The sequence below is a fragment of the Hemitrygon akajei genome, chromosome 9, assembly GCF_048418815.1.
Source record: "Hemitrygon akajei chromosome 9, sHemAka1.3, whole genome shotgun sequence".
Classification (NCBI taxonomy): Eukaryota; Metazoa; Chordata; class Chondrichthyes; order Myliobatiformes; family Dasyatidae; genus Hemitrygon; species Hemitrygon akajei.
In genome coordinates this window covers 3,153,278-3,171,283 of record NC_133132.1, presented here as the reverse complement: position 1 = coordinate 3,171,283, position 18,006 = coordinate 3,153,278, and the positions used below count along the sequence as shown (strand labels likewise).

Sequence of the window (18,006 nt, the reverse complement as noted above, 5' to 3'; positions counted from 1 at the left end):
GTGGATAGAGGGAGAAAGGGAAGGAGTGGTGGGTGGAGGGAGGGAGAAAGGGAGGGAGTGGTGGATGGAGGGAGAAAGGGAGAAGTGGTGGATGGAGAGAGAAAGGGAGGGTGTGTTGGGTGGAGGGAGAAAGGGAGGAGTGGTGGGTGGAGGGAGAAAGGGAGGGAGTGGTGGGTGGAGGAAGAAAGGGAGGGTGGTGGGTGGAGGGAGAAAGGGAGGGAGAGATGGATGGAAGGAGAAAGGGAGGGAGTGGTGGGAGGAGGGAGAAAGGGAGGGTGTGGTGGGTGGAGGAAGAAAGGGAGAGAGTGGTGGGTGGAGGAAGAAAGTGAGGGAGTGGTGGGAGGAGGGAGAAAGGGAGGGAGTATTGGGTGGAGTAAGAAAGGGAGGAGTGGTGGAGGGAGGGAGAAAGGGAGGGAGTGGTGGGTAGAGGGAGAAAGGGAGGGAGTGGTGGGTGGAGGGAGAAAGGGAGGGAGTGGTGGGTGGTGGGAGAAAGGGAGGATTGGTGGGTAGAGGGAGAAAGGGAGGAGTGGTGGGTGGAGGGAGAAAGGGAGGGAGAAAGGGAGGGAGTGGTGGGTGGAGGGAGAAAGGGAGTGAGAAAGGGAGGGAGTGGTGGGTGGAGGAAGAAAGGGAGGGAGTGGTGGGTGGAGGGAGAATGGGAGGGAGAAAGGGAGGGAGTGGTGGGTGGAGGGAGAAAGGGAGGGAGAAAGGGAGGGAGTGGTGGTTGGAGGGAGAAAGAGAGGAGTGGTGGGTGGAAGGAGAAAGGGAGGAGTGGTGGGTGGAGGAAGAAAGGGAGGGAGTGGTGGGTGGAGGGAGAAAGGGAGGGAGTATTGGGTGGAGTAAGAAAGGGAGGAGTGGTGGAGGGAGGGAGAAAGGGAGGGAGTGGTGGGTAGAGGGAGAAAGGGAGGGAGTGGTGGGTGGAGGGAGAAAGGGAGGGAGTGGTGGGTGGTGGTAGAAAGGGAGGATTGGTGGGTAGAGGGAGAAAGGGAGGAGTGGTGGGTGGAGGGAGAAAGGGAGGGAGAAAGGGAGGGAGTGGTGGGTGGAGGGAGAAAGGGAGTGAGAAAGGGAGGGAGTGGTGGGTGGAGGAAGAAAGGGAGGGAGTGGTGGGTGGAGGGAGAATGGGAGGGAGAAAGGGAGGGAGTGGTGGGTGGAGGGAGAAAGGGAGGGAGAAAGGGAGGGAGTGGTGGTTGGAGGGAGAAAGAGAGGAGTGGTGGGTGGAAGGAGAAAGGGAGGAGTGGTGGGTGGAGGAAGAAAGGGAGGGAGTGGTGGGTGGAGGGAGAAAGGAGGAGGAGTGGTGGGTGGAGGTAGAAAGGGAGGAGTGGTGGGTGGAGGAAGAAAGGGAGGAGTGGTGGGTGGAGGGAGAAAGGGAGGGAGTGTTCGGTGGAGTAAGAAAGGGAGGAGTGGTGGAGGGAGGGAGAAAGGGAGGGAGTGGTGGGTAGAGGGAGAAAGGGAGGGAGTGGTGGGTGGAGGGAGAAAGGGAGGGAGTGGTGGGTGGTGGGAGAAAGGGAGGATTGGTGGGTAGAGGGAGAAAGGGAGGAGTGGTGGGTGGAGGGAGAAAGGGAGGGAGAAAGGGAGGGAGTGGTGGGTGGAGGGAGAAAGGGAGTGAGAAAGGGAGGGAGTGGTGGGTGGAGGAAGAAAGGGAGGGAGTGGTGGGTGGAGGGAGAAAGGGAGGGAGAGATGGATGGAAGGAGAAAGGGTAGGGAGTGGTGGGAGGAGGGAGAAAGGGAGGGTGTGGTAGGTGGAGGAAGAAAGGGAGGGAGTGGTGGGTGGAGGAAGAAAGGGAGGGAGTGGTGGGTGGAGGGAGAATGGGAGGGCGTGGTGGGTGGAGGGAGAAAGGGAGGGAGTGTTGGGTGGAGTAAGAAAGGGAGGAGTGGTGGAGGGAGGGAGAAAGGGAGGGAGTGGTGGGTAGAGGGAGAAAGGGAGGGAGTGGTGGGTGGAGGGAGAAAGGGAGGGTGTGGTGGGTGGAGGGAGAAAGGGAGGAGTGGTGGGTGGAGTGAGAAAGGGAGGAGTGGTGGATGGAGGGACAAAGGGAGGAGTGGTGGAGGGAGGGAGAAAGGGAGTTGTGGTGGAGGGAGGGACAAAGGGAGAGAGTGGTGGAATAAGGGAGAAAGGGAGGAGTGGTGGAGGGAGGGAGAAAGGGAGGGAGTGTTGGGTGGAGGGAGGGAGAAAGGGAGGGAGTGGTAGAGGGATTGAGAAAGGGAGGGAGTGGTGGATGGAGGGAGAAAGGGAGGGAGTGGTGGATGGAGGGAGAAAGGGAGGGAGTGGTGGAGGGAGGGAGAAAGGGAGGGAGTGGTGGGTGGAGGGAGAAAGGGAGGGAGAAAGGGAGGGAGTGGTGGGTGGAGGGAGAAAGGGAGTGAGAAAGGGAGGGAGTGGTGGGTGGAGGAAGAAAGGGAGGGAGTGGTGGGTGGAGGGAGAATGGGAGGGAGAAAGGGAGGGAGTGGTGGGTGGAGGGAGAAAGGGAGGGAGAAAGGGAGGGAGTGGTGGTTGGAGGGAGAAAGAGAGGAGTGGTGGGTGGAAGGAGAAAGGGAGGAGTGGTGGGTGGAGGAAGAAAGGGAGGGAGTGGTGGGTGGAGGGAGAAAGGGAGGAGTGGTGGGTGGAGGTAGAAAGGGAGGAGTGGTGGGTGGAGGAAGAAAGGGAGGAGTGGTGGGTGGAGGGAGAAAGGGAGGGAGTGTTCGGTGGAGTAAGAAAGGGAGGAGTGGTGGAGGGAGGGAGAAAGGGAGGGAGTGGTGGGTAGAGGGAGAAAGGGAGGGAGTGGTGGGTGGAGGGAGAAAGGGAGGGAGTGGTGGGTGGTGGGAGAAAGGGAGGATTGGTGGGTAGAGGGAGAAAGGGAGGAGTGGTGGGTGGAGGGAGAAAGGGAGGGAGAAAGGGAGGGAGTGGTGGGTGGAGGGAGAAAGGGAGTGAGAAAGGGAGGGAGTGGTGGGTGGAGGAAGAAAGGGAGGGAGTGGTGGGTGGAGGGAGAAAGGGAGGGAGAGATGGATGGAAGGAGAAAGGGTAGGGAGTGGTGGGAGGAGGGAGAAAGGGAGGGTGTGGTAGGTGGAGGAAGAAAGGGAGGGAGTGGTGGGTGGAGGGAGAATGGGAGGGCGTGGTGGGTGGAGGGAGAATGGGAGGGCGTGGTGGGTGGAGGGAGAAAGGGAGGGAGTGTTGGGTGGAGTAAGAAAGGGAGGAGTGGTGGAGGGAGGGAGAAAGGGAGGGAGTGGTGGGTAGAGGGAGAAAGGGAGGGAGTGGTGGGTGGAGGGAGAAAGGGAGGGTGTGGTGGGTGGAGGGAGAAAGGGAGGAGTGGTGGGTGGAGTGAGAAAGGGAGGAGTGGTGGATGGAGGGACAAAGGGAGGAGTGGTGGAGGGAGGGAGAAAGGGAGTTGTGGTGGAGGGAGGGACAAAGGGAGGAGTGGTGGAATAAGGGAGAAAGGGAGGAGTGGTGGAGGGAGGGAGAAAGGGAGGGAGTGTTGGGTGGAGGGAGGGAGAAAGGGAGGGAGTGGTAGAGGGATTGAGAAAGGGAGGGAGTGGTGGATGGAGGGAGAAAGGGAGGGAGTGGTGGATGGAGGGAGAAAGGGAGGGAGTGGTGGATGGAGGGAGAAAGGGAGGGAGTGGTGGAGGGAGGGAGAAAGGGAGGGAGTGGTGGATGGAGGGAGAAAGGGAGGGAGTGGTGGGTGGAGGCAGGGAGAAAGGGAGGGAGTGGTAGACGGAGGGAGAAAGGGAGGGAGTGGTGGGTGGACGGAGAAAGGGAGGGTGTGGTGGGTGGAGGGAGAATGGGAGGGAGAAAGGGAGGGAGTGGTGGGTGGAGGGAGAAAGGGAGGGAGAAAGGGAGGGAGTGGTGGTTGGAGGGAGAAAGAGAGGAGTGGTGGGTGGAAGGAGAAAGGGAGGAGTGGTGGGTGGAGGAAGAAAGGGAGGGAGTGGTGGGTGGAGGGAGAAAGGGAGGAGTGGTGGGTGGAGGTAGAAAGGGAGGAGTGGTGGGTGGAGGAAGAAAGGGAGGAGTGGTGGGTGGAGGGAGAAAGGGAGGGAGTGTTCGGTGGAGTAAGAAAGGGAGGAGTGGTGGAGGGAGGGAGAAAGGGAGGGAGTGGTGGGTAGAGGGAGAAAGGGAGGGAGTGGTGGGTGGAGGGAGAAAGGGAGGGAGTGGTGGGTGGTGGGAGAAAGGGAGGATTGGTGGGTAGAGGGAGAAAGGGAGGAGTGGTGGGTGGAGGGAGAAAGGGAGGGAGAAAGGGAGGGAGTGGTGGGTGGAGGGAGAAAGGGAGTGAGAAAGGGAGGGAGTGGTGGGTGGAGGAAGAAAGGGAGGGAGTGGTGGGTGGAGGGAGAAAGGGAGGGAGAGATGGATGGAAGGAGAAAGGGTAGGGAGTGGTGGGAGGAGGGAGAAAGGGAGGGGTGTGGTAGGTGGAGGAAGAAAGGGAGGGAGTGGTGGGTGGAGGGAGAATGGGAGGGCGTGGTGGGTGGAGGGAGAATGGGAGGGCGTGGTGGGTGGAGGGAGAAAGGGAGGGAGTGTTGGGTGGAGTAAGAAAGGGAGGAGTGGTGGAGGGAGGGAGAAAGGGAGGGAGTGGTGGGTAGAGGGAGAAAGGGAGGGAGTGGTGGGTGGAGGGAGAAAGGGAGGGTGTGGTGGGTGGAGGGAGAAAGGGAGGAGTGGTGGGTGGAGTGAGAAAGGGAGGAGTGGTGGATGGAGGGACAAAGGGAGGAGTGGTGGAGGGAGGGAGAAAGGGAGTTGTGGTGGAGGGAGGGACAAAGGGAGGAGTGGTGGAATAAGGGAGAAAGGGAGGAGTGGTGGAGGGAGGGAGAAAGGGAGGGAGTGTTGGGTGGAGGGAGGGAGAAAGGGAGGGAGTGGTAGAGGGATTGAGAAAGGGAGGGAGTGGTGGATGGAGGGAGAAAGGGAGGGAGTGGTGGATGGAGGGAGAAAGGGAGGGAGTGGTGGATGGAGGGAGAAAGGGAGGGAGTGGTGGAGGGAGGGAGAAAGGGAGGGAGTGGTGGATGGAGGGAGAAAGGGAGGGAGTGGTGGGTGGAGGCAGGGAGAAAGGGAGGGAGTGGTAGACGGAGGGAGAAAGGGAGGGAGTGGTGGGTGGACGGAGAAAGGGAGGGTGTGGTGGGTGGAGGAAGAAAGGGAGGGAGTGGTGGAAGGAGGGACAAAGTGAGGAGTGGTGGAGGGAGGGAGAAAGGGAGGGAGTGGTGGGTGGAGTGAGAAAGGGAGGAGTGGTGGGTGGAGTGAGAAAGGGAGGGAGTGTTGGGTGGAGGTAGAAAGGGAGCAGTGGTGGAGGGAGGGACAGAGGGAGGAGTGGTGGAAGGAGGGAGAAAGGGAGGAGTGGTGGAGGGGGGGACAGATGGAGGTGGTAGAGGGAGGGACAAAGTGAGGAGTGGTGGAGGGAGGGAGAAAGGGAGGGAGTTGTGGGTGGAGTAAGAAAGGGAGGAGTGGTGGGTGGAGGGAGAAAGGGAGGGTGTGTTGGGTGGAGGGAGAAAGGGAGGAGTGTTGGGTGGAGGGAGAAAGGGAGGGAGGGAGAAAGGGAGGGAGTGGTGGATGGAGGGAGAAAGGGAGGGAGTGGTGGGTGGAGGGAGGGAGAAAGGGAGGGAGTGGTAGAGGGAGGGAGAAAGAGAGGGAGTTGTGTATGGAGGGAGAAAGGGAGGGAGTGGTGGATGGAGGGAGAAAGGGAGGGAGTGGTGGGTGGAGGGAGGGAGAAAGGGAGGGAGTGGTAGAGGGAGGGAGAAAGAGAGGGAGTTGTGTATGGAGGGAGAAAGGGAGGGAGTGGTGGGTGGAGGGAGGGAGAAAGGGAGGGAGTGGTGGATGGAGGGAGAAAGGGAGGAGTGGTGGATGGAGAGAGAAAGGGAGGAAGTGGTGGGTGGACGGAGAAAGGGAGGGTGTGGTGGGTGGAGGAAGAAAGGGAGGGAGTGGTGGAAGGAGGGACAAAGTGAGGAGTGGTGGAGGGAGGGAGAAAGGGAGGGAGTGGTGGGTGGAGTGAGAAAGGGAGGAGTGGTGGAGGGAGGGACAGAGGGAGGAGTGGTGGGTGGAGGGAGAAAGGGAGGAGTGGTGGAGGGAGGGACAAAGGGAGGAGTGGTGGAGGGAGGGACAAAGGGAGGGAGTTGTGGGTGGAGTAAGAAAGGTAGGGAGAAAGGGAGGGAGTGGTGGGTGGAGGAAGAAAGGGAGGGAGTGGTGGGTGGAGGGACTGAGGGAGGAGTGGTGGGTGGAGGGAGAAAGGGAGGGAGTTGTGGGTGGAGTAAGAAAGGGAGGAGTGGTGGGTGGAGGGAGAAACGGAGGGTGTCTTGGGTGGAGGGAGAAAGGGAGGAGTGTTGGGTGGAGGGAGAAAGGGAGGGAGAAAGGGAGGGAGTGGTGGGTGGAGGAAGAAAGGGAGGGAGTGGTGGGTGGAGGGAAAATGGAGGGAGTGGTGGGTGGAGGGAGAAAGGGAGGGAGTGTTGGGTGGAGTAAGAAAGGGAGGAGTGGTGGAGGGAGGGAGAAAGGGAGGGAGTGGTGGGTAGAGGGAGAAAGGGAGGGAGCGGTGGGTGGAGGGAGAAAGGGAGGGAGTGGTGGGTGGTGGGAGAAAGGGAGGATTGGTGGGTAGAGGGAGAAAGGGAGTAGTGGTGGGTGGAGGGAGAAAGGGAGGGAGAAAGGGAGGGAGTGGTGGGTGGAGGAAGAAAGGGAGGGAGTGGTGGGTGGAGGGAGGGAGAAAGGGAGTGGTAGAGGGAGGGAGAAAGAGAGGGAGTGGTGGATGGAGGGAGAAAGGGAGGGAGTGGTGGGTGGAGGGAGGGAGAAAGGGAGGGAGTGGTGGATGGAGGGAGAAAGGGAGGAGTGGTGGATGGAGAGAGAAAGGGAGGGAGTGGTGGGTGGACGGAGAAAGGGAGGGTGTGGTGGGTGGAGGAAGAAAGGGAGGGAGTGGTGGAAGGAGGGACAAAGTGAGGAGTGGTGGAGGGAGGGAGAAAGGGAGGGAGTGGTGGGTGGAGTGAGAAAGGGAGGAGTGGTGGAGGGAGGGACAGAGGGAGGAGTGGTGGGTGGAGGGAGAAAGGGAGGGAGTGGTGGGTGGAGGGAGAAAGGGAGGGAGAGATGGATGGAAGGAGAAAGGGAGGGAGTGGTGGGAGGAGGGAGAAAGGGAGGGTGTGGTGGGTGGAGGAAGAAAGGGAGGGAGTGGTGGGTGGAGGAAGAAAGGGAGGGACTGGTGGGTGGAGGGAGAATGGGAGGGAGTGGTGGGTGGAGGGAGAAAGGGAGGGAGTGTTGGGTGGAGTAAGAAAGGGAGGAGTGGTGGAGGGAGGGAGAAAGGGAGGAGTGGTGGATGGAGGGAGGGACAAAGGGAGGGTGTGGTGATTGAAGGGAGAAAGGGAGGGTGTGGTGGATGGAGGGAGAAAGGGAGGAGTGGTGGAGGGAGGGACAGAGGGAGGAGTGGTGGGTGGAGGGAGAAAGGGAGGAGTGGTGGATGGAGGGAGGGACAAAGGGAGGGTGTGGTGGATGGAGGGAGAAAGGGAGGGTGTGGTGGATGGAGGGAGAAAGGGAGGAGTGGTGGAGGGAGGGACAGAGGGAGGAGTGGTGGGTGGGGAGGGAGATGTGAAGAAGACCATCAGCCAGCAGGACACACCAAGTGAAAGTATTGGATTGGAGTCATTCCACAGGGTCCCTGAGGCTTGCAGGGATGGACTCTGATGATTGTCTTTGCTAATTATTGCCACTTCTTTACAGGAGGCAGCTAATCACAATTCTACCTGCCAGTGGTTGGTCGTAGCCATGAACACATTCCTGAGCTAGTCAAACCCAGTACAGTTCAGGAAAACTGTCAAAAGTTTGTGTATTTGACTCCATCATCAATTTCCTACCTGGAACCACAGAGCCTTGGGAAAACTCCCAGCCAGACATGGAGCCCATACACCCAGAGACGTCCAACACAACTTCACTAACCTGCTCGAGTTCCTTCTCAACATAAGTGATATTGGGCACGAGTTGATTGTGAAATCTTGGCCTCTTCACAGCTTCCTCTGCATCATAACCAAACCACAGCACGTTCATTATTACCTGGGCCACAGGAAAGACACTGAATGAATCACACAAAAAGGTATTTCCACACCAAAATGTCTGCCCAACTGTTGTCCCCTCCACTTCTGAAGAGGGTGCTTATAATCCTCTCGACCCCAGTACATACCAGAGCAGTTGCCGTAGTGATACTCGTTCCTCCAGCGGCCCCCACCACCATCTTCACTGAGTTGTCTTTGAGTATTATAGCAGGACACATGGAGGACATTGGCGTCTTGCCTGATGGGAAGAGAACAGACACTAAGGCACAGCGTAGAAAGGGAGAACCTGCGGGAGGGGGATTTCCACGCAATCAGGCAGGAAAATGGGAGTAAAAATTGGAATGCATGGCTCAGGGAGAAATGCACAGTGGAAATATGGGCTTGTTCAGGGTGTAAGGGAGAATTGCACAGTGATAATTCTGGGTTTGTTCAGGGAACACTTGCTGGGGGTTCTGAATAGACCTGTCTGACTGAGGTACGGAATGAATTGTGCGATTAAACAACCGTGTTTGAGAAGAGATATTGAGCATCTTGTCAAGAGGAAGAAAGAAGCTCACTTAAGTGTTTGGAAGCAAGGGTCACACCGGGGTCATGCGGACTTTAAGATTGCAAGGAAGGAGCTTAAGAAGGGATTTAGGAGAGCTAGAATGGGGTTGAGAAGGGCCTGATGAGTCTGATTAAGGTAACCCCAAGGCTTTCTTCATGTATGTGAAGAAGAGGAAGATAGCCAAAGAGAACAAAGGCCCAATCAAATTGGAGTGAGAGGAGATAGTGGAGGTACTTAATGAATACTTTGCCTCAGTATTCAGCAGAGAGAGTGACCTTGACAAATGTGAGGCCAGCATAGACCAAGAGGATATATTGGAAAGATGTTGACATTAAGGAAGACACAAGCTATCTCTCAGATGTATGGATGGGCCAAGGACATAGGGTAACAGAGGAAATGAAACAGATTGACATTCGGAAGGAAACGGTGATGAGAAGACTGATGGGACTGAAGGCTGACAAATCCCCAGGTCCAGATGGTCTGCATCCTAGGGTATTAAAGGAGGTGGCCCTGGAAATTGCGGATGCATTGGTAATCATTTTCCAATGTTCCTTAGATTCAGGATCAGTCCCTGAGGATTGGAGAATGGCTAATGTTATCCCACTTTTTAAGAAAGGAGGGAGGGAGAAAACAGAGAACTATCGACCTGTCAGCCTGACATCAGTGGTGGGAAAGATGCTAGAGTCCATTATTAAGGGTGAAATAGTGGCATATCTAGATAGCAGTGATAGGATTGGGCCGAGCCAGCATGGATTTACCAAGGGTAAATCATGCTTGACTAATCTGTTGGAGATTTTCGAGGATGTAACCAGGAAGTTAGACGGGGGAGATCCAGTGGATGTAGTGTACCTCGATTTCCAGAAGGCATTTGATAAGGTCCCACATAGAAGATTGGTGGGTAAAATCAAAGCTCAGGGCATCGGGGGGAAGATATTGACATGGATAGAAAACTGGTTGGCAGATAGAAAGCAAAGGGTAGCGGTGAATGGGTGTTTCTCGGAATGGCAGGTGGTGACTAGTGGGGTGCCACAAGGCTCAGTATTGGGACCACAGCTGTTTACCATTTACGTTAACAATTTGGATGAAGGCATAGAAAATAACAACAGCAAGTTTGCTGATGATACTAAGCTGGGTGGCAGTGTGACATGTGATGAGGATGTTAGGAGAATTCAGGGTGACTTGGATAGGCTGGGTGAATGGGCAGATACTTGGCAGATGGCATTTAATGTGAATAAGTGTGAGGTTATCCACTTTGGGAGTAAGAACAGGAAGGCAGATTATTATCTGAATGGTGTAGAGTTGGGTAAGGGAGAAATACAAAGAGATCTCGGAGTCCTTGTTCATCAGTCACTGAAGGTGAATGAGCAAGTGCAGCAGGCAGTGAAGAAGGCTAATGGAATGTTGGCCTTTATTACAAAGGGAATTGAGTACAAGAGCAAGGAAATCCTCTTGCATTTGTACAGAGCCCTGGTGAGACCACACCTGGAGTATTGTGTACAGTTTTGGTCTCCAGGGTTAAGGAAGGACATCCTGGCTGTAGAGGAAGTGCAGGGTAGATTCACGAGGTTAATTCCTGGGAAGTCTGGACTGTCTTATGCGGAGAGGTTAGAGAGACTGGGCTTGTACACGCTGGAATTAAGGAGATTGAGAGGGGATCTGATTGAAACATATAAGATTATTAAGGTATTGGACAAGATAGAGGCAGGAAATATGTTCCAGGTGCTGGGAGAGTCCAGTACCAGAGGGCATGGTTTGAGAATAAGGGGTAGGTCATTTAGGACAGAGTTAAGGAAAAACTTATTCTCCCAGAGAGTTGTGGGGGTGTGGAATGCACTGCCTCGGAAGGTAGTGGAGTCCAATTCTCCGGATGCTTTCAAGAAGGAGCTAGATAGGTAACTTATGGATAGGGGAATCAAGGGATATGGGGACAAGGCAGGAACCGGGTATTGATAGTAATTGATCAGCCATGATCTCAAAATGGCGGTGCAGGCTCGAAGGGCCGAATGGTCTACTTCTGCATCTATTGTCTATTGTCTATTGTCTATTAACACAGAATATGCATTGGAAGTTCTTAAGAAAAAATGAGGATAGATAATTACCCAGGACTAGACAGGATTTGGCCCAGGTTACTGTGGGAAGCGAAGGACGTTATTGCTGCATCTTTGGCAATGACCTCTGTGTGCGCAGCAGCCGATGGGTGGTGCAGATGATTGGAGGGAGGGAGATGTTCTTCCTTTGGTCAGGAAAGGGACTGGGGATAACCCTGGGAATTATAGTCTCACTTCAATTGTGGACAAATAATTGGAGATGATTCTTAGAGACAGGATTATGAGAATTTTGAAAGGCATAGTTTGATTAGTGATAGGCAGCATGGCTTTGTGAGGGTCAAATCTCACACCAGATCAAATTCTTTAATGAATTGACAAGACAAATTGCTGAAGGTAGGGCAGTGGATGTGGTGTATATGGATTTTAGTAAGGTGCTCGACCAAGTTCCCCACAGTAGGTCCATTCAGAACGTCAGAGCACATGGGATCCAATCGAACCCGGCCGCATGGATTCAGAATTTCTTGCTCACATGAGCCGGAAGGTGGTAGTAGTTGGGGAGGTGGGTGACCTGCGGTGTTCCACAGGGATCTGTTCTGGGACCCCAGCTCTTCGTGATTTTTATAAATGATATGCATGTGGAAGTTGTGGGAGGGGGGGGTGGGGAGTAGTAAGTTTGCACTTTGACAAAGAACTTCTGAAAATCTAAGTAAGCAACATCCGCTGACTCTGCTTTGACTATCCTACCTGTTATTTCCTTAAAGAATTCAGGGAAAGATTTTCCTTCAACAAAACCATTCTGAATTTAGCCTATTTTATCATCTGCCTCCAAAGACCCTGACATCTCATCCTTGATAATGGAATCCGACATCCTCCCAACCACTGAGCTCAGGCTAACTGGTCTATAATTTCCTTTCTTTTGCCTCCCACCTTTCTTAAAGAGTGGAGTGGCATTTGCAATTTTTCAAGTTCTCTGGAAACATTCCAGAATCTAGTGATTCTTGAAAAATCATTACTAATGCCTGCACAATCTCTTCAGTTACCTCGTTCAGATCCCTGGGGTGTAGTCCATCAGACCTTCAGACCTCTCCGAAGAGTTCCTTTACCCTAATCAAATCTAGTTCATTCCACAACACCCAGTCCAGTATTGCTTTTCCTTCGTGGGTTCAACCACAATCTGCTCTAAAAAGCCGGCTTGTGTCATGCTACAAATTCCTTCTTTTGTGATCGAGCACCAACCTGATTTCTCCAACCCACCTGCATATTGAAATCTCCCATGACTATCACGACATTACATTTTGATATGCCTTTTCCATCTCCCGGTGCAATTTGAATCTCAAACTCGGCTACTGTTTGTAGGTCTGTGTGTAACTTCCATCGGGCTTCTCACTCCTGCAGGTTTTTTACTTCACAACAAGGATTCTGTATCTGATTGTCTGCCTGCTCTTTCAAAACAATGTGTATCCCTGGAGATTAAGCCCCAACGATCATCTTCTTTCAGCCACAACTCAGTGATGCCCACAACATCATGCCGGCCAATCTCGAACGGTTCTACAAGATCATCCACCTTATTCTGTACACTGTCTGCATTCAAATACAACACCTTCAGTCCTGTATTCTTCACCTTTATGATTTGACCCCCATCTTATAATTCAACTCCTCTCAATATTGCACTCTCATCTGCAGGTATATCCTCACAGACTCACTACACACTGCATCTACTTGTTTACCAATTGCCCCATCCCCTGCCGTATCACTCCGGTCCTCATCCTCTGCCCTATCACTCCGGTCCCCATCCTCGGCCGTATCACTCCGGTCACCATCCTCTGCCCTATCACTCCGGTCACCATCCTCTGCCCTATCACTCCGGTCACCATCCTCTGCCCTATCACTCCGGTCCCATCCTCTGCCCTTTCACTCCGGTCCCATCCTCTGCCCTATCACTCCGGTCCCCATCCTCTGCCCTATCACTCCGGTCCCCATCCTCTGCCCTATCACACCGGTCCTCATCCTCTGCCCTATCACTCCGGTCCGCATCCTCTGCCCTATCACTCTGGTCCCATCCTCTGCCCTATCACTCCGGTCCCCATCCTCTGCCCTATCACTCCGGTCCTCATCCTCTGCCCTATCACTCCGGTCCTCATCCTCTGCCCTATCACTCCGGTCCTCATCCTCTGCCCTATCACACCGGTCCTCATCCTCTGCCCTATCACACCGGTCCTCATCCTCTGCCCTATCACTCCGGTCCCCATCCTCTGCCCTATCACTCCGGTCCCCATCCTCTGCCCTATCACTCCGGTCCCCATCCTCTGCCCTATCACTCCGGTCCCCATCCTCTGCCCTATCACTCCGGACCCCATCCTCTGCCCTATCACTCCGGACCCCATCCTCTGCCCGATCACTCCGATCCTCATCCTCTGCCGTATCACTCCGGTCCTCATCCTCTGCCCTATCACTCCTGTCCCATCCTCTGCCCTATCACTCCGGTCCAAATCCTCTGCCCTATCACTCCGGTCCTCATCCTCTGCCCTATCACTCCGGTCCCCATCCTCTGCCCGATCACTCCGGTCCCCATCCTCTGCCCTATCACTCCGGTCCCAATCCTCTGCCGTATTACTCCGGTCCCCATCCTCTGCCCTATCACTCCGGTCCCCATCCTCTGCCGTATCACTCCAGTCCCCATCCTCGGCCCGATCACTCCGGTCTCCATCCTCTGCCCTATCACTCCGATCCTCATCCTCTGCCGTATCACTCCGGTCCCCATCCTCTGCCCTATCACTCCAGTCCCCATCCTCTGCCCTATCACTCCGGTCCCCATCCTCTGCCCTATCACACCGGTCCCCATCCTCTGCCCGATCACTCCGGTCCTCATCCTCTGCCCTATCACTCCGGTTCCCATCCTCTGCCCGATCACTCCGATCCTCATCCTCTGCCGTATCACTCCGGTCCCCATCCTCTGCCCTATCACACCGGTCCCCATCCTCTGCCCTATCACTCCGGTCCCAATCCTCTGCCCTATCACTCCGGTCCTCATCCTCTGCCCTATCACTCCGGTCCCATCCTCTGCCCTATCACTCCGGTCCTCATCCTCTGCCCTATCACTCCGGTCCTCATCCTCTGCCCTATCACTCCGGTCCCATCCTCTGCCCTATCACTCCGGTCCTCATCCTCTGCCCTATCACTCCGGTCCTCATCCTCTGCCCTATCACACCGGTCCTCATCCTCTGCCCTATCACTCCGGTCCTCATCCTCTGCCCTATCACTCCGGTCCTCATCCTCTGCCCTATCACTCCGGTCCTCATCCTCTGCCCTATCACTCCGATCCCCATCCTCTGCCCTATCACTCCGGTCCCATCCTCTGCCCTATCACTCCGGTCCCATCCTCTGCCCGATCACTCCGGTCCTCATCCTCTGCCCTATCAATCCGGTCCCCATCCTCTGCCCTATCACACCGGTCCCCATCCTCTGCCCTATCACTCCGGTCCCCATCCTCTGCCCTATCACTCCGGTCCCCATCCTCTGCGTTATCACTCCGGTCCCCATCCTCTGCCCGATCACTCCGATCCTCATCCTCTGCCGTATCACTCCGGTCCTCATCCTCTGCCCTATCACTCCTGTCCCATCCTCTGCCCTATCACTCCGGTCCAAATCCTCTGCCCTATCACTCCGGTCCTCATCCTCTGCCCTATCACTCCGGTCCCCATCCTCTGCCCGATCACTCCGGTCCCCATCCTCTGCCCTATCACTCCGGTCCCAATCCTCTGCCGTATTACTCCGGTCCCCATCCTCTGCCCTATCACTCCGGTCCCCATCCTCTGCCGTATCACTCCAGTCCCCATCCTCGGCCCGATCACTCCGGTCTCCATCCTCTGCCCTATCACTCCGATCCTCATCCTCTGCCGTATCACTCCGGTCCCCATCCTCTGCCCTATCACTCCAGTCCCCATCCTCTGCCCTATCACTCCGGTCCCCATCCTCTGCCCTATCACACCGGTCCCCATCCTCTGCCCGATCACTCCGGTCCTCATCCTCTGCCCTATCACTCCGGTTCCCATCCTCTGCCCGATCACTCCGATCCTCATCCTCTGCCGTATCACTCCGGTCCCCATCCTCTGCCCTATCACACCGGTCCCCATCCTCTGCCCTATCACTCCGGTCCCAATCCTCTGCCCTATCACTCCGGTCCTCATCCTCTGCCCTATCACTCCGGTCCCCATCCTCTGCCCGATCACTCCGATCCTCATCCTCTGCCGTATCACTCCGGTCCCCATCCTCTGCCCTATCACTCCGGTCCTCATCCTCTGCCCTATCACTCCGGTCCCCATCCTCTGCCCTATCACACCGGTCCCCATCCTCTGCCTTATCACTCCGGTCCCCATCCTCTGCCCTTTCACTCCGGTCCCCATCCTCTGCCCTGTCACTCCGGTCCCCATCCTCTGCCCTATCACTCCGGTCCCATCCTCTGCCTTATCACTCCGGTCCTCATGCTCTGCCCTATCACTCCGGTCCCATCCTCTGCCCTATCACACCGGTCCCCATTCTCTGCCCTATCACTCCGGTCCCCATCCTCTGCCCTATCACTCCGGTCCCATCCTCTGCCCTATCACTCCGGTCCCATCCTCTGCCCTATCACTCCGTTCCCATCCTCTGCCCTATCACTCCGGTCCCATCCTCTGCCCTATCACTCCGTTCCCATCCTCTGCCCTATCACTCCGGTCCCCATCCTCTGCCCTATCACTCCGGTCCCATCCTCTGCCCTATCACTCCGGTCCCCATCCTCTGCCCTATCACTCCGGTCCCCATCCTCTGCCCGATCACTCCGGTCCCCATCCTCTGCCCTATCACTCCGGTCCCATCCTCTGCCCTATCACTCCGGTCCCAATCCTCTGCCGTATCACTCCGGTTCCCATCCTCTGCCCTATCACTCCGGTCCCATCCTCTGCCCTATCACTCCGGTCCCATCCTCTGCCTTATCACTCCGGTCCTCATGCTCTGCCCTATCACTCCGTTCCCATCCTCTGCCCTATCACTCCGGTCCCCATCCTCTGCCCTATCACTCCGGTCCCATCCTCTGCCCTATCACTCCGGTCCCCATCCTCTGCCCTATCACTCCGGTCCCAATCCTCTGCCGTATCACACCGGTCCCCATCCTCTGCCCTATCACTCCGGTCCCATCCTCTGCCTTATCACTCCGGTCCTCATGCTCTGCCCTATCACTCCGGTCCCCATCCTCTGCCTTATCACTCCGGTCCTCATACTCTGCCCTATCACTCCGGTCCAAATCCTCTGCCCTATCACTCCGGTCCTCATCCTCTGCCCTATCACTCCGGTCCCCATCCTCTGCCCGATCACTCCGGTCCCCATCCTCTGCCTTATCACTCCGGTCCCCATCCTCTGCCCTATCACTCCGGTCCTCATCCTCTGCCCTATCACTCCTGTCCCATCCTCTGCCCTATCACTCCGGTCCAAATCCTCTGCCCTATCACTCCGGACCCATCCTCTGCCCTATCACTCCGGTCCCCATCCTCTGCCCTATCACTCCGGTCCCCATCCTCTGCCCGATCACTCCGGTCCCCATCCTCTGCCCTATCACTCCGGTCCCAATCCTCTGCCCTATCACTCCGATCCTCATCCTCTGCCGTATTACTCCGGTCCCCATCCTCTGCCCTATCACTCCGGTCCCCATCCTCAGCCGTATCACTCCAGTCCCCATCCTCTGCCCGATCACTCCGATCCTCATCCTCTGCCGTATCACTCCGGTCCCCATCCTCTGCCCTATCACTCCAGTCCCCATCCTCTGCCCTATCACTCCGGTCCCCATCCTCTGCCCTATCACTCCGGTCCCATCCTCTGCCCGATCACTCCGGTCCCCATCCTCTGCCGTATCACTCCAGTCCCCATCCTCTGCCCTATCACTCCGGTCCAAATCCTCTGCCCTATCACTCCGGACCCATCCTCTGCCCTATCACTCCGGTCCCCATCCTCTGCCCTATCACTCCGGTCCCCATCCTCTGCCCGATCACTCCGGTCCCCATCCTCTGCCCTATCACTCCGGTCCCAATCCTCTGCCCTATCACTCCGATCCTCATCCTCTGCCGTATTACTCCGGTCCCCATCCTCTGCCCTATCACTCCGGTCCCCATCCTCTGCCGTATCACTCCAGTCCCCATCCTCGGCCCGATCACTCCGGTCTCCATCCTCTGCCCTATCACTCCGATCCTCATCCTCTGCCGTATCACTCCGGTCCCCATCCTCTGCCCTATCACTCCAGTCCCCATCCTCTGCCCTATCACTCCGGTCCCCATCCTCTGCCCTATCACTCCGGTCCCATCCTCTGCCCGATCACTCCGGTCCCCATCCTCTGCCGTATCACTCCAGTCCCCATCCTCTGCCCGATCATTCCGGTCTCCATCCTCTGCCAAATTAGTTAGTCCCAGCGTGGTTCATAAGACGCTGAGAGGTCAGTCCCATGATTGAAATGTCCTGCCATGTTAGAACATGAGCAACATGCCACTCCTCGGGCACAGCCCTGATCATGCCACTGCTTGGGCACAGTCCTTGCCACTCCACTGACACAGCCCTGATCATGCCACTCCACTGACACAGCCCTGATCATGCCATTCCACTGACACAGTCCTGTTCATGCCACTCCACTGACACAGTCCTGATCATGGAACTCCACTGACACAGTCCTGATCATGCCACTCCACTGACACAGCCCTGATCATGCCATTCCACTGACACAGTCCTGATCATGCCACTCCACGGGCACAGACCTGATCATGCCACTCCACGGGCACAGCCCTGATCATGCCATTCCACTGACACAGCCCTGATCATGCCATTCCACTGACACAGTCCTGATCATGCCACTCCACGGGCACAGACCTGATCATGCCACTCCACTGACACAGTCCTGATCATGCCATTCCACTGACACAGTCCTGATCATGCCACTCCACTGACACAGCCCTGATCATGCCACTCCACTGACACAGCCCTGATCATGCCACTCCACTGACACAGGCCTGATCATGCCACTCCACTGACACAGGCCTGATCATGCCACTCCACTGACACAGCCCTGATCATGCCACTCCACTGACACAGCCCTGATCATGCCATTCCACTGACACAGCCCTGATCATGCCACTCCACTGACACAGCCCTGATCATGCCATTCCACTGACACAGTCCTGATCATGCCATTCCACTGACACAGCCCTGATCATGCCATTCCACTGACACAGCCCTGATCATGCCATTCCACTGACACAGTCCTGATCATGCCACTCCACGGGCACAGACCTGATCATGCCACTCCACTGACACAGTCCTGATCATGCCATTCCACTGACACAGTCCTGATCATGCCACTCCACTGACACAGTCCTGATCATGCCATTCCACTGACACAGTCCTGATCATGCCATTCCACTGACACAGTCCTGATCAT

The 18,006-nt window shown here is 56.2% G+C and overlaps 1 protein-coding gene across 1 annotated transcript in view; it reads right to left on the bottom strand.

Annotated features, from left to right (window-relative positions):
• LOC140732859 (glutathione hydrolase 1 proenzyme-like) overlaps positions 1-18,006 on the bottom strand; it is a 272,182-nt gene that overhangs the window by 10,849 nt on the left and 243,327 nt on the right. Inside the window, exons 11-12 of the mRNA XM_073055491.1 lie at positions 8,087-8,196; positions 7,846-7,959 (exon numbers count right to left, since the gene is read on the bottom strand). Of these exons, the coding sequence (XP_072911592.1) occupies positions 7,846-7,959; positions 8,087-8,196 (224 nt within the window). The remainder of the gene's footprint in view (positions 1-7,845; positions 7,960-8,086; positions 8,197-18,006) is intronic.